Source organism: Penaeus japonicus, unplaced genomic scaffold (genome assembly GCF_977035675.1).
Source record: "Penaeus japonicus unplaced genomic scaffold, GWHDUDI00000001_assembly GWHDUDI00000022, whole genome shotgun sequence".
NCBI classification, from domain to species: domain Eukaryota; kingdom Metazoa; phylum Arthropoda; class Malacostraca; order Decapoda; family Penaeidae; genus Penaeus; species Penaeus japonicus.
Window position 1 is genome coordinate 30,267,616 of NW_028234424.1, and position 15,000 is coordinate 30,282,615.

The 15,000-nt window shown below is 45.7% G+C and overlaps 1 protein-coding gene across 1 annotated transcript in view; it reads right to left on the bottom strand.

Annotated features, from left to right (window-relative positions):
• Nucleotides 1–12,273, bottom strand: part of LOC122256592 (uncharacterized) — a 44,269-nt gene extending 31,996 nt beyond the window's left edge. The window contains 1 exon segment of the mRNA XM_043021385.2: nucleotides 12,064–12,273. Within this exon segment, the coding sequence (XP_042877319.2) occupies nucleotides 12,064–12,096 (33 nt within the window). The 5' untranslated portion in view covers nucleotides 12,097–12,273.
• Nucleotides 12,274–15,000: the final 2,727 nt, after the last annotated feature.

Sequence of the window (15,000 nt, forward strand, 5' to 3'; positions counted from 1 at the left end):
ACTCTAGCAGGATATCTGATATATATTTATTCCTTGAAAGTTTGTTGCAATTAATGTTTATAATTTTGCCTTATTTGTTGTAGTACACCATGTAATAGGCAGGCATATTTACTTAATAGATAGATAAAATATAATTACTAGGTTTTCCACCTTTATTATTCGAGAGACAGGATATTATATTCCAATATACCAAACTCTTAGTTTAAAATCTTAGTGAAAGTTCTAAGATATGATTACTTTTCAATTATCACTCTCAGGTTTGACTAAAGTTTTTTTTTATATATAATGTAATATCCTTATGTATCTATCTAAGTTATACATCATTCTCTCTAGATTTCCTTCATTGCAATAAGTTTTCTGCTTTCTATAATATCTTCTTTGCAATGCCTGATAGTAGCCTTTTTTTCAAAGATATAATGAATTATAGATGTTTAACACTGCCTTATTTTCTTGCAGAAAGTGATTTCCTGCACAGCGCAGTACTTGTCTCAACGTGACATGCAACATCATATGTAAAGATAAAGCAAGAAACAAACTGGGTAAAATGATAGAAAAAAGTGCAATAAAACTTGTAATTTTTCTTTTACTTTTCAGTTATAACTACTATTTAGTTATTGTTGCCCAGTTTAAATTACTTAAAAATGTAGTATGTATATATATATATATATATATATATATATATATATATATACATATATATGTATACACACACACACACACACACACACACACACACACACACATATATATATATATATATATATTATATTTATATATATAAATTAATATATTAATATACATATGTGTGTGTGTGTGTGTGTGTGTGTGTGTGTGTGTGTGTGTGTATACATACATATATATATAAATATGTATATATATATATATATATATATATATATATATATATATATATATATGTGTGTGTGTGTGTGTGTGTGTGTGTGTGTGTGTGTGTGTGTGTGTGTGTGTGTATACATATATATATATATATATATATATATATATATATATATATATATATATATATATATATATATATATACATATATATATTCACACATATATAACAACATGTACAACATGAGTAAGAGAGGGGGAGAAGGGATGGAGAATCTCCATCCCTTCTCCCCCTCTCTTGCTCTCTCTCACTCTCTCTCTGTCTCTCTCTGTGTGTGTCTCTCTCTCTTCGAAGATATGAACAAATTTCAAATATCGCGGCCATTTCGTATTTCGGTCCTCTTGATACTCGCGGATGCTGTGGAAGTTAGCGCTCTCCGCGGCGTTCGAACGCCAGCGGTGGCGCTTAACAGCCACCGCTGCCCTGTTCGCCACCGCTCGACCGCCCTATTCAGATTTTTTTTTTTTTTTTTTTTTTTAAGTACGGCCCTATACGAACTCAGCACAAGTTGTAAATAAATATGAACAAAAGAAATAGGCATCAACGTTCAAAACTCACTCATTAGCTATAGAAATACTCACTCGGGTAGTTAAGTGTGCTAGGGGTAACCAATATAAAAATAAATAGAAAATTTAATCACTTTGATCTTAATACATATTACGTTTAACAATAACCCAATATCAGATTTAACAGAGAATACAGAAGACTTTCAGCTCCGGAGGAACTAATTTAGAGTCAGATTTCACTGAACCAAATGACTTGATTACTCTCTTGTCTAAGGTATTCCTAAAGTAATGGAATAAAGTTTGATAAAGAAATATTAAGGAAAGGGTTAACACCGTCTGTCTAAGGACAAAGAGATGTACCTGCCTCGATTCTGAGAGAATGATGCTAAAAAATGCAGGAATTTTAGTTTTCCTTATCAATAAATCTTTCAAAAGTGGATGCTTTCCCCACCAGTTGCATATATCACCCAGGTTTAACCATATAATTAAAATGACAATATTCAGTAAATTTCCTCGAGAATCAGTCGCTGTCAACTCCATGTCAGTTGCGGTTAAAATATTCATCTGAAGTGGTACTAATATATGATTGCCACTTGATAAGCAACATTTCAAGAAAACGGTATTTGGTGACCTGGCTAAATCTTCAGACACCATCTCACAGGAAATATTGCGACACAAACTCGAAATGTATGGTAACGGAGAACCAATAAGAAGCTGGTTCGAGAGTTGTTTAATGCTACCTGAAGACACTATGCAAGCCATTCTAACTGCAATTCCAAACTTAGAAATAATAAATAAGGAGTACCACTAGCGGCTGTCCGGTCTTATTCTGTATGTCAGTGAAAAATCATACTCTTTGTGGATTATGTCTATGCATACACAAGGCAGGCAAATAGATGATGTTGTTAATTCGGTCGATCAAGAACTGGTTCGTGCAAAATCCTGATGAATTAATTCTAATGAATTAACATTAAAAAAAAAAAAAAAAAAATCACCCGCACCACAGTGTACAGATCAACAGTGTAATTAATCATATGTTTATTGATAAGTTCGATGAATAATTGTTCCCAACAGTCGTTTAACCTAAAGAAAATAATAAAATAAAATAAATTAAAATATAAAATAAAACCAAGAATATCCAAAGTTGCAGGAGTTCTTCGTATGAATGGCGAAAACCCAAAATCATATCTCTGACCAGTATCTCACTTCGTTCTTTGCCCATTGCTTACAGTGTTGACTCGAGCCATCTGGTAATGCAGTGGTTAGCGCGCCGGCCTCATATCTCCGTGGTCGGCCGAGGGGAGTTTTTCACTGTCGCCTGGCGGTCACTGCCGTGGCTGGGCATCACGGCGGATAAAGACCTAGCTCAGATCGAGTCAACACTCGTTGGCACACTCTCTCACGAGTCAGCACACGCTGACACAGGCGGACTCGTCTCAATGGATATAAACCCAGCGAATCTTCTGCTCCGCAAATCTGGCTTATTCTTAGTGTTGGCTCAATAGGATCCTATACTCCCTATCTCACTTTTAAAGATATGGATCCTTTATATTAACAGCGGAACTATCTACTAATAAACGGACATTCCTACTCGATCGACGGACGTAAGTGCTGAGGAGGGATGCCAAACTCATAATGGCAGGCACCGATAAGCAAATAGAAGTGTGTTTTCAACATCACAGGGGTTGAATAACTCTTTAATGCAACTTTGCAACAATGACGCTACATCTATATTCAGAGAACTCCAATGATCAAAACTCCGCAAACTTGACTCTTACGCATACAAGACCATAGAGGGGATCGTGTCATCAAGCCATAAATTTCAAAGAATCAGCTGTACAGTCAACGCATGATGTGTACACGAAACACGGACTCCCACAATGTCGAACTTCGCATGCTCAGAAAAGACATGCAGATGAGCCTATCATATCGCATGTCATATTGCATGTCATATCGCTGAAACTTAAAACAGCGAGATATTCTTCCTTCGTCTGTCAAATCTCCTCAAATCATATTCTTTAAACGTATACAGTCATACTTAGTTTTATTATTGATTCCTAATCAATAATTACATTATTAATTGCATTATGATTACGTTATTACATTGATATTCATTCTCCCTCTCTCTCTTTCTCTTTCTTCTTCTTCTTCTTCTTCTTCTTCTTCTTCTTCTTCTTCTCTCTCTCTCTCCTTCTCGTTTTCTATCTCTCTCCACCTCTTTACACATCCTTCTTAACCTCCTCCTCCATCTCTCTCTCGTATCTTATTTCCCTTGTTATGTTTACCCTACCAATTCAGAGTCTTTTTATGAAACAATATGTTGCTACACGCGTGATGGGAAGAGGGAGGGAAGGAGGAAAGGAGAGAGAGAGAGGGAGAGGGAGAGGGATACAGAGAGAGAGAGAGAGAGAGAGAGAGAGAGAGAGAGAGAGAGAGAGAGAGAGAGAGAGAGAGAGAGAGAGAGAGAGAGGGGGGGGGGGGAGTGAGAGGGAAAGGGAGAAGGAAATGGAGAGAGTGAAAGGGAGAGAGGGAGAGAAATAGAGAATGAGAGAGTAAGAGTAAGAGAGAGAGAGAGAGAGAGAGAGAGAGAGAGAGAGAGAGAGAGAGAGAGAGAGAGAGAGAGAGAGAGAGAGAGAGAGAGAGAGAGAGAGAAAGAGAGAGAAAGAGAGAGAAAACGAGAGAGAGATTGAGAGAAAGAGAGAGAAAAAGAGATGTGTGAGAGAGAGAGAGAGAGAGAGAGAGAGAGAGAGAGAGAGAGAGTGAGGGAGGAAGAGAGAGGGAAGAGAAGAGAAGGAGAGAGGAACAGAAGAGAGGAGAGGTGAGGAGAGAGAGAGTGAACGTCCCTCTCTCTCTCTCTTTCTGTGTGGGTATTCATATATGTATGAACGCTCGTATCTCTCCAGCAGCCGCACCTAGACGCCCCCCCCTCCAGCTACCTCCCCCCCATACACCACGCAACATTATACTCCCGGCAGTCCCACTCCCCCCCTCCCCCACACCCCCCTTCCCGTCAGCCGATTTCCTCCTCCCCCTCTGCATCCTGACAGGAAGGGGATTAGAAGAAGGGGGGGTGGGGGTGGGGTTGGGGGTGATGACAAATGGATGGAAAGGAAAAGAGAGAGATAAATGAAGGAGGAGGAGGAGAGGAATGGGTTGGTCTATCTGCTTGCCTGTCTTTCTTCCTTTCTTTCTTTCTTCCTTTCTCTCTCTCTATTTATTTGTGTGTGTGTGTGTGTGTATGTGTGTGTGTGTTTGAGTCTGTGTGTATTCATTCAACATTTTTTCAGCTCCTATCATATTCGTTTTAAAGTTGACTCAATAATCCAGATGACTCGTATTCTTTATCTTGAACTTATATCATGAAAAAACAAAAATAGATAAATAAATAAATAAAAAAAATACACATATCATATTATTCCGAAATCTAACATGCAAAAGAAGATCTAACCAGTATCAACTTCTCTAAATATGTCCAAAATAACCTTTCTGTAACCAAACTGCCTCTCTTCCCCCGCACCTCTCTTGTCTTAAGCGTCTCGTTTTCTCTCTCTGTTTGTTTGATTGACTGTCTGGCTGTCAGTCTCTTTGTCTGTCTACCTGCATGTCTTGCTGTCTATCTTTCTGCTTCCCTGTTTATCAGTCTTTGTGTCTGCCTACTTGTCCGTCTCCTTTTCCTCTCCCTCTCCCCTTCAATCTCTTTTCGTCCCATACTCCCTCCCTCTTTTCTGCCCTCCTGCCCCACCACCCCTTCCCTCTTCTCTTCCTCCAAACAACTACCTTAACAGGACTTTACACTCTGCCCCACCACCTTAAAAGTCTGCGACGCTCTCAGCCCCTTTAATCGACGCATTAAGCTATACGAAGACACCTAGCTCTCGTAGATAGTAAGTCCTCACTTCAAAGTTGCCTTAACAACCGAGGTACACTGCAATCCCCAACCTCCTCCCCTCCGGACGAGGTACACTGCAATCTCCTTCCAGCTAAAGTATACTGTAATACCCCACCCCCTCCCCTCCAGCTGAGGTACACTGTAATACTCCACCCCGTCCCCTCCAGCTGAGGTACACTGTAATACCCCACCCCCTCCCCTCCAGCTGAGGTACACTGTAATACCCCACCCCCTCCCCTCCAGCTGAGGTACACTGTAATACCCCACCCCCTCCCCTCCAGCTGAGGTACACTGTAATACTCCACCCCGTCCCCTCCAGCCGAGGTACACTATAACACCCTTCCCTCCAGCCGAGGTACAGTGCAACCCCCAACCCACCCCCTCCAACCGAAGTACAGTGCAACCCCCCCCTCCCCCTACCCCTATCCAAATAAGGTCCACAGCGAAGGCATACCATATCTGTCGTCAAATCGTGCATTATCCAAAGCATCCTCATTACCTCGGTGATAAGGTAGTGTAATAGGACTTTTTATGAAGCTTAAGTTTAATATTCAAAACATTCTTGCAGTGAAAGGAGAGAGATAAATGAAGGAGGAAGAGGAGAGGAATGGGTTGGTCTATCTGCTTGCCTGTCTTTCTTTCTTTCTAAGCCCTGACGAAAGGTAGATTTAAAAAAAGACAGATAAGGATACTATGATAGATAGATAGATAGAATAACGTGATAGATATGAAGGAAACGGAGGAAGAAAATAAAAATAAAAACGTAAAAATGGGAAGAGAAAAAGGGAAGAAAGGGTGAAGGAACAAAAGAAAATAAAATAAAGAAGAAAAGTTAATATGGGAACGAAGAAGTAGGGAAAGAAGACGATAATAATAATAATAATAATAATAATAATAATCATTATTATTATTAGAAAATAGGAAAAAGAAGAAAAGAAAATAAGGAAAGATATACAAGAGAAGAAGAAAAACGAAGAATATGCCCCCCTTTTTTTTTTTTTTAGCAAGGCCACCCTCAAAGTACTCCCTCAGTGCCATCCCCCGCGATCATGGTGGCACGTGGCACTGTCAACAAGGGAATTGTTTACACGCGCCAACACAAGCCACTTTCCGCTTGATTGACCTTAAACTGTTGAAAATGGGTATGGAGATGCATGCGTGTGTTTGCACGGACGGAAATTGCGTTAGATTTGATGTGTTTTCATTCACTTCATTTTTTTTTCTTTTTTTTTTTTATATGCTCTGGCTTGGTCTTTTCCCCCTCACTCTTTCTGTTTCTCTTCCCTCCAGCTCTTTCGCTCTTCCTTTTTCTTTCTCTTTCTCTCTCTCTCTCCTTCCCTCCCTCACCCCCTCCTCCCTTCCCCACCTCTTTCCCCGCCCCCCTCCCTTCCCACCTCACAAACACAATCCGCTTCTTAACAAATAACCAGTGACGTGATTGCAACAAAACCAAAAGCTGATCCTGCAACACGAGCAATCCACATGCACATCGGACACCCTGTCACGAGCTTTGACCACGAGGTCAGCTGTGCAATGATCTAGGCCTCTTCTTCTGTATATTTGTGTTCTTATATGTGCACTCTCGTACACGCACACGCATACGCACGAGCACACATACATACATATGCACGCACACGCGCACGCGCGCACACACACACACACACACACACACACACACACACACACACACACACACACACACACACACACACACACACACACACACACACACACACACACACACACACACACTCTCTCTCTCTCTCTCTCTCTCTCTTACACTTCATATTTTATTCCCTCTTTTTCTTGTCATTTTCGTCAATTTCTTTCTGGGTTCCGTATCTTTCCCATTTTCTTTGAGTTTCTCTCTTCTCCACTTCTTTCTCCCTCTTCTTCCCACGACATTCCCTTTCTTTCTTATCGCGTCTTCCTTCGATTCCCTATCTTTATCACCTTCATCATCACCTGATTTCTCTTTATTCCTCCTCCTCCCTTTTTCGTCGTTTTTTCCCTTCCTTCCTCCCCCTCCTCTTCATCTATCATTTCCAACTCCCTCCCACTCCTCTCCTATCGCCCCTCCTATTCCTTCTCCTTCTCTACTTCTCTCTCCACTCTCGTCTTCCTCTTCCTCTCTTTCGCCTCTTCTCCTTCGTCTTTCCTCATTTATCATCCCCTTTTCATTCCCTCCTCTTCCTACCCCTTCTCGTATTCTATTCTTCTCTCATCTCTTCTCTCTCTTTCCGCCTCTCTCTTTCTTCCTTTCCTCCTCTTTTTTTCGTCTTTCTACACCTTTTGCATCCTCCTCCTCCTCCTTCCCTCCTACTCCTCCTCTTTTTCTTCTCCCTCTTCCCACTTTTTCTCTTCCTCCTCCTCCTCTTCCACCTCCCTCCCTCCCTCCTCTTTCTACTCCTCTTCCTCTTCCTCTTCCTCTTCCCCTCTCCTTCCTCCTCCTCCTTTTCCCCCTCCCTACCTCCCTCCTCCTCATCCTCTTCTTCCCCTCCCTTCTCCTCTTCTTCCCCCTCCCTCTTCCTCTTCCCCCTCTCTCCTCCTCCCCCCTTTCCCCCCTCCCTCCTCCTCCTCCCCTTTTCCCCCTCCCCCGCCCTCCCTTTCTCCCCCTCCCCCTTTTCCGAACCAGTTTCGCTGCAAGGAGCGCTGAGTGCAGTGCTGGCCGACCAGGCAACCCAGCGGTCATCTCCAGCATTATGGGGGTCTGTGTGAGTCACAGTCCATGATGACTCACAGCGAGTGTGCTCACCTCTCCTACCCCCTCTCTTCCCCCCCCTCCTGCTCGGCCTATCCCTCTCCCTCCCCCTTTCCCCCACTCCTTCTCCCTCTCTCCCCCCCTTCACACTCCTCCCTCATTATCCCCTATCCCTCCTCAACACCCCCTCTACACCTCCACACTACCCCCCTCCCCTCACCTCCCACCCATCCCCCTCCTTCAGTAAACATAGTCCCCTCCATCCCTCCTCCAACTCCCCTCCCCCATTCCTCCCCCTCCTTCAGTGCATCTCCCTACCCCCCCTCCCTACTTCCCTTCCCTCCTTCAGTACATTCCCTCCCTACCCTCCCCCCTCCCCCTAAAAAATTGCCTCCTCCTTCATACTCCACTACCCCCCCCCCCGCCCCAACGGGCAAGAGATCCTACAGGCTTTTGTATAGTTCACTGTCTTCGAGATGAGTTTATTCAGGTGCATGATTGTGCATGATGTTCGCTGATGGTGTTGGTGATGGTGCCAGCGATGGTGAAGATAGTGATGGTGGTGTTGGTGTATGTGGTGCGGTGGGGTTCATTCACTGTAATTCTTATCTCTATCATTGGCTCGCTTTTTGTGTATCTGTATTTGGGTCTCCCTCTCCCTCTCCCTCTCTTTCACTCTGTTTCACTCTGTTTCTCTTTCTTTCTATTTTATCCTCCCTCCCTTTCCCCTTCCCTCTCTCTCTCTCTCACTCTTTCTCCCTTCTTTTTTCCCTCTCTCTCTCTCTCTTTCTCCCCTCTTCTTCTCCTTCCTCTCTCTCTTTCTCTCTTTCTCCCCTCTTCTTCTTCTTCTCCTCTCTCTCTCTCCTATCCCCCCCTCCTAACCCTGACCCAACCTCTCGCCAAGACCAAGATCAGAACAGCGACCAAACAAGGTCAAAGAACCGCCTTTCTCCCAACCCCCTCCCCTCCCCATCGCCGGCCTCGTGACCTTCACCTTCGTCGAGCCTGGGCGAGTGACCTAACATGCACATACACATGGACGCACGCAAAAACACACATATACACACAAGCACAAGCACACACACACACACTCTCTCTCTCTCGTACCCCCCTCCTCCTCTCTCTCTCATGCACACTTACAAACGTTACTACAGTCAGTGCCGCAGACATGAAGAGAGACAGTCACACACACTTCTCTCTCTCTCTCCCCCCCCCTTGTCTCTCCCATACACACTTACAGATATTCATTCATTCAGTGCCGTGGACATATAGACACACACACACAGACACACACACACACACACACACATGCATAGACATGCGCGACACAGGCGAGGCAACTCCGACAGGACGCTCGCCATATTAGGGAAGAGCAGCAAGGGTAGACAGAAGGGGGGATGGGGGGTAAGGGGGTTAGGGGGAGGGGTAGGTGGCGGGGTGGGGGTAGGAAGGTGGGTGTGAGGGGTAGCGTGGGGTTGAGTGGGGATTTGTGAGAGGGGGGGGGTGGAGGGGTTACGTGGGGTTACATGTAAAAATAGTGGGGGTAAGGGGGGTCATCTACCTCATTATTATCATCATTATCATTATTGTTATTATCATTTTTATTATTATTACTATTATTATCATCATTATCATGATAACTATCTGTATTAAGACAACAACGCCACGAAAGAGAGAAAGAGAAAGAGAGATGGGAGAGGTGGTGATAGAGGGGGGTGGAGGAGGGGAGAAGAGGAAGGAATAAATTGAGAGGAAGGGAGAGGGAGAGGGGAATGATGATGATGATGATGATGATAATGACGACGATGATGATTCCACCCCCGACCCCCCCCCCCTCCTTATCCTACAGTAGGCGTAGCGAGGCTCGCCCTTTCTGCAGGATGCCCGCTGTGTAGGCTGAGCTTATCCTACTCTGTCCTCCTCTTGATGTTGAAAGGATCAAGAATCGCTGTTGCAATTGTTTACTTTTCCTCCTTTATTTCTTAACTTTACGTCACATTATCGGTTTTTTTTTTATTAACCACCATTTCTTTTAACAATTGGTAACTTGACTATTATTTCGTCGCCCTTCCCCGCTCCCCTTTGTTCTTTTAACTTATCTGGAAGGCCTTGTTTGTCTGGGTAGTTATGCGTTCTGGTACTTGTGTCCTGGTAGTTATGTGTTCTGGTAGTTACGTGTCCTGGTAGGTATGTGTTCTGGTAGTTACGTGTCCTGGTAGGTATGTGTTCTGGTAGTTACGTGTCCTGGTAGGTATGTGTTCTGGTAGTTACGTGTCCTGGTAGTTATGTGTTCTGGTATTTATGTGTTCTGGTAGTTACGTGTCCTGGTAGTTACGTGTCCTGGTAGGTATGTGTTCTGGTAGTTACGTGTCCTGGTAGTTATGTGTTCTGGTAGTTACGTGTCCTGGTAGGTATGTGTTCTGGTAGTTACGTGTCCTGGTAGGTATGTGTTCTGGTAGTTACGTGTCCTGGTAGTTATGTGTTCTGGTATTTATGTGTTCTGGTAGTTACGTGTCCTGGTAGGTATGTGTCCTGGTAGTTATGTGTTCTGGTAGTTACGTGTCATGGTAGGTATGTGTCCTGGTAGTTATGTGTTCTGGTAGTTACGTGTCATGGTAGGTATGTGTTCTGGAAGTTACGTGTCCTGGTAGTTATGTGTTCTGTTATTTGTCCTAGTAGTTATGTGTCCTGGTATTTGTGTCCTAGTAGTTATGTGTCCTGGTATTTGTCCTAGTAATTATGTATTCTGGTAGTTATGTGTCCTGGTATTCGTGTCTTTGTAGTTATGTGTTCTGGTAGTTTTTGGGTATTTATGCGCCTTGATATCTCTGTTATTTTCATTTTCATTTTAATTCTCTGATTATCATACTCGCAAAAAAATAATAATAAAAATAAAAAAGAGCACAAAACACAAAGAAAATTAGATAACTAAAATAAACACAGGAACACACAGGGAAGGGGGAGTGGGGTGGGTCAGGACAAGACAAAGACAAAGAAAGGAAACGAAAAGGAAAACAACAACTACATCGATAACAAAAATAAAAACAGGATAAAAGTGGAAGATGAAAAAAAAAAAACGAATAAAACAAAATAAAAAAGAAAAGAATAATTGCACCATACTTCCACCATCAGCTGGATGAGGAAAGGAAGATTTGAATTATATAGGCGATTAAAAACACACACGTAGTTTGATTCGATATCATTTTTTTTACATCTAAAAACATTTGCAAAAGTACAAATTGCAACATAAAGAAGACACAAAAAGTCTCTATCATGTGTGCCGGGGAGCCAAAGTGGGAGGGGGGGGGAGGTTAGGGGAGAGAAACTGCGAATTTCTTCACAATTTTCATATCATTCAGTGCGTGTTTAAACAGAGGCACACGTTAGGCAGGGGAGGAGAAGGTAGGAGAATGGAGGAGGAGGAGGAGGAGGAGGAGGTGGAGGAGGAGGTGGAGGTGGAGGTGGAGGAGGAGGATGAGGAGGATGAGGAGGGGGAGGGGGAGGGGGAGGAGGAGGAGGAGAAGGAGAGGGGGAGGAAAATGAGGAAGAGGAGAAGTAAACAAGAGGAGGAAAAAGAAGAAGAGGAAGGGCAGAAGTAGGAGTAAAGGAGAAGAGGGGAGGGAGAAGAGGAGAAAGAGAATAAACAAGTGTCGGAGAGTGAGGTAAGGGGAGAAGACACTCCTCTCTTCCTCTATCTCTTCTTTCTCTCTATCTCTTCCGCTTCCTCTATCCCTCTATCTGCCTTTCCTCTCTTCCTTCATTTCCTTCCAACCGTTCTCTCCCTTTTTTCCTCCCTCTCTTACCCATCCCCTTTCTCCTTTCCTCCTCCTCTCCCCTATTCTCTACCCCTCCCTTCTTCCTTTTCTCTCTCTCTCTCTCACACCTTCTCACCCCTTCCGCTCTCCAAATCCTTTCTTCCCCTCATCTCCTTCCTTCCTTCCTCCCTTCTCCGCCTCCTTCCTTCCTCAGCAAAGGGGAGGATGAGGGGAGGGGAGGAGAGGAGAGGAAGGGGCGTGGCTTAATGGCGGGGGCGCCCAGGAATGTGCCAATAGAAGGTGCTCGTTCCTACCTGGAGATGTTTGGAGGTGACCTGTTGCGTCATTCAAACTCTTCAGCGTCCCGGGGGTCTTCGAAATTACGTCATTAATAATATCATTTAAATAATTCTTTTTTGTTTCTCTTTCTTGTCCGATTTCACGATATAAGTCATTGAGCCCAAGTCTTTATTATCATTATTTTCTTGGTCTTCTCCTCCACTTTTTACGCCTTCGAGGTTCAAGTCATTCGTTCGCTACGTTCGCGTCCGTGTGGGGATGTTTTTAAGGGGTAACGTGGTAATTCAGTTTTTCTTTTCCTTCTAATGATGTGATTTTATATAATTTGATTAGTTTTTCTTCTTTAATCTTATCTCGTTTAAATGCATACAAAAAAAAAGATACTTGAGGAATAGGAGGAGAAGGAGGAGGAGAAGGAGAGGAAGAAGGGAAATATGAGGATGAGGAAGAGAGGAGGGAGAGAAGAAGGAGGGAGTTGGAAGGGTAGGAGGGGGAGGGGAGGGGGAGGAGGAGGAGGAGGAGGAGGAGGAGGAGGAGGAGGAGGTGGAGGAGGTGGAGGAGGGGGGAGGGGAGGAGAAGGAAGAGGAGGAGGAGGTGGAAAGGGAGGAGGAGGAGAAAGAGGAGGAGGTGGAAAGGGAGGAGTAGGAGGAGGAGGAGGAGGAGGAGGAGGGAGAGGAGGAAGAGGTGGAGAAGGAGGAGGGGGGGGGGGAGGAATAGGAATGGAGGAGGAAGGGGATGGGGGAAGGAGGAGGAGGGGCAGGAGGGGGGAGGGGAGGAGAAAGAGGAGGAGGAAAAGGAGGAGATGAAAGAGGAGGAGGAAGAGGAGTACGTGGGGGGGAGGAGGGAGGGGGAAGAAGAGTAGGAGGGAAAGGGAATAGGAGGAGAAGGAGGGGAAGGGGAGGAGGAAGAGGAAGAAGAGAAGGAGAAGGAGGATGAGTAAGAGGAGGATGAGAAGGGGGGGGGGGGAGAAGAAAAAGGAAGGGGAAGGGGAGGAGGAAGAGCAGGAAGAGAAGGAGGAGGAGGAGGAGGAGGAGGAGGAGGAGGAGAAGGAGGGAGAGAAGGAGAAAGAGGAGGAGTTGAACAGAGGAAAATTGGAGTAAGTGAAGGATGTGGAGGAAGAGGAGGAAAGGGGAGAAGAGGGGGAGAGGAGGTAAGAGAAAAAATGAGGAGGAGAAGAGTGAGGAGGAAGAAGATGAGGAGGAGGATGGAGGAGATGGAGAAGGAGGAACAGGAGGAGGAGGAGGAGGAGGAGGAGGAGGAGCAGGAGGAAGAGGAGGAGAAAGGAGAAGGGAGGGGGGGGGGGAGCAGGAGGGGGATGAAGATGAGAAGAAGGAGAAGGAGGAAGAGGAGGAGGAGGAGGAGCAGGGAGGCGGAAGAGGAGGAGGAGGGAGATGAAAGAGGAGGAGAAGGAGGGGGAAGGGGAGGAGGAAGATAAAAAAAAAAAGGAAAAGGAAGAAGAGGAGAAGGAGGAAATGGAAGAAGGAGAGGGAGAAGGAGTGGGGGAAGGGGAAGAGGAAAGGGAAGGGGGAGGGGAGGGGGGAGGGGAAGGGGAAGGAGGAGGAAGAGAAAGAGGAGAACGTCCAGCATGTCTGAATGAGGAATGTGTGCATGAATATCATGGTCTTATTGTGTTGTCTTTCTGTAGAATATCTATAAGATTACTATTTCGTGTTAATATTTTTTAAAAGAAAAATGACTGTGTAATAAACATGTAAGGAAGCTGGAACTTTGACACCCCCCCCCCATACGTGTGTGTGTGTGAATAAGTGTGAGATTGTAAGTATATATGTGTATGTGCACGCATAGACAGATAAATATCGGGAGAGACAAAGAAGAGAAAAATAACGAGAGTAAGTGGGAGAGGGAGGGAGGGAGGGAGGGAGGGAGGGAGAGAGAGAGAGAGAGAGAGAGAGAGAGAGAGAGAGAGAGAGAGAGAGAGAGAGAGAGAGAGAGAGAGAGAGAGAGAGAGAGAGAGAGGAAGAGAGGAAGAGAGGAAGATAGAAAGAAAGAAAGAAAGAAAGAAAGAAAGAGAGAAAGAAAGAGAGAAAGAGAGGGAGAGAAACAGAAAGACAGATAGAAAGAGAAAGAGAGCGAAAGAAAAACAAAACAAAACGCAAAGAGAAAGAAAGAACGGAAGAAAAGTGGGCGTGCCTTTCTCCCTCCCCTCCCCCCCCCCTACCCCTTCCCCAGCACACAGCCAGCACACGTACAAACACGCACGCACCACACGAGACTTTCTGACACACTGGCCTCCTCCCGAGTCCCGCCCCGCGCCGCCACCGCTCGTGGGGGGGCGGCGGGGGGTTGGGGGGAGGGGGGGAACAGGGGGCAGGACGAGGCGATGGGGGGGTTCTAGACGAGGGAGGGGGGAGAGGGAGAGGCAGAGGGATGGGTTAGCAGTGGGAGGGGGGAAGGGGGGAAAGGGGGCGGAGGGAGAGGTGCAGAACGATGAATGGGGGGGGAGGGGGGAGTGAGCGAAAGGGTGCAGTGCGATGGGGGGGGGGATGACGGGTGGTGTGGGGAGGGAGGAGGGGGGAAGGAGGAGGGAAGGGAAGTGGAATGGGTGAGAGGCGGAGAGGGAAGGGTGTAGAGAAGAGGAAGTTGGGGAGGGGGAGATGGCGAGGGGAAGAAGTGGACGGGGGGGGGGGGGGAATGCAAAGGATGAAGTAGGAGAGACAGAGGGGAAATAGGAGGAAGACTGAGGCGGAGGAGGAGGCAGAAGAGGAAAAGGAGAAGGAGGAGGAGGAGGAGGAGGCGAGGGTGTAGGCAGAGGCGGAGGAGGAGGAGGAGGCGGGAGTGGAGGAGGAGGCGGGAATGGAGGAGGTGGAGGGGGGGGGGGGAGGAGGAGGAGGAGGAGGAGGTAGAGGAGGAGGAGGAGGTAGAGGAGAAGGAGGAGGAGGAGGCGGAGGACGAGAAGGAGGAGGAGGAGGAGGCGCAGGAGGAGGAGGATG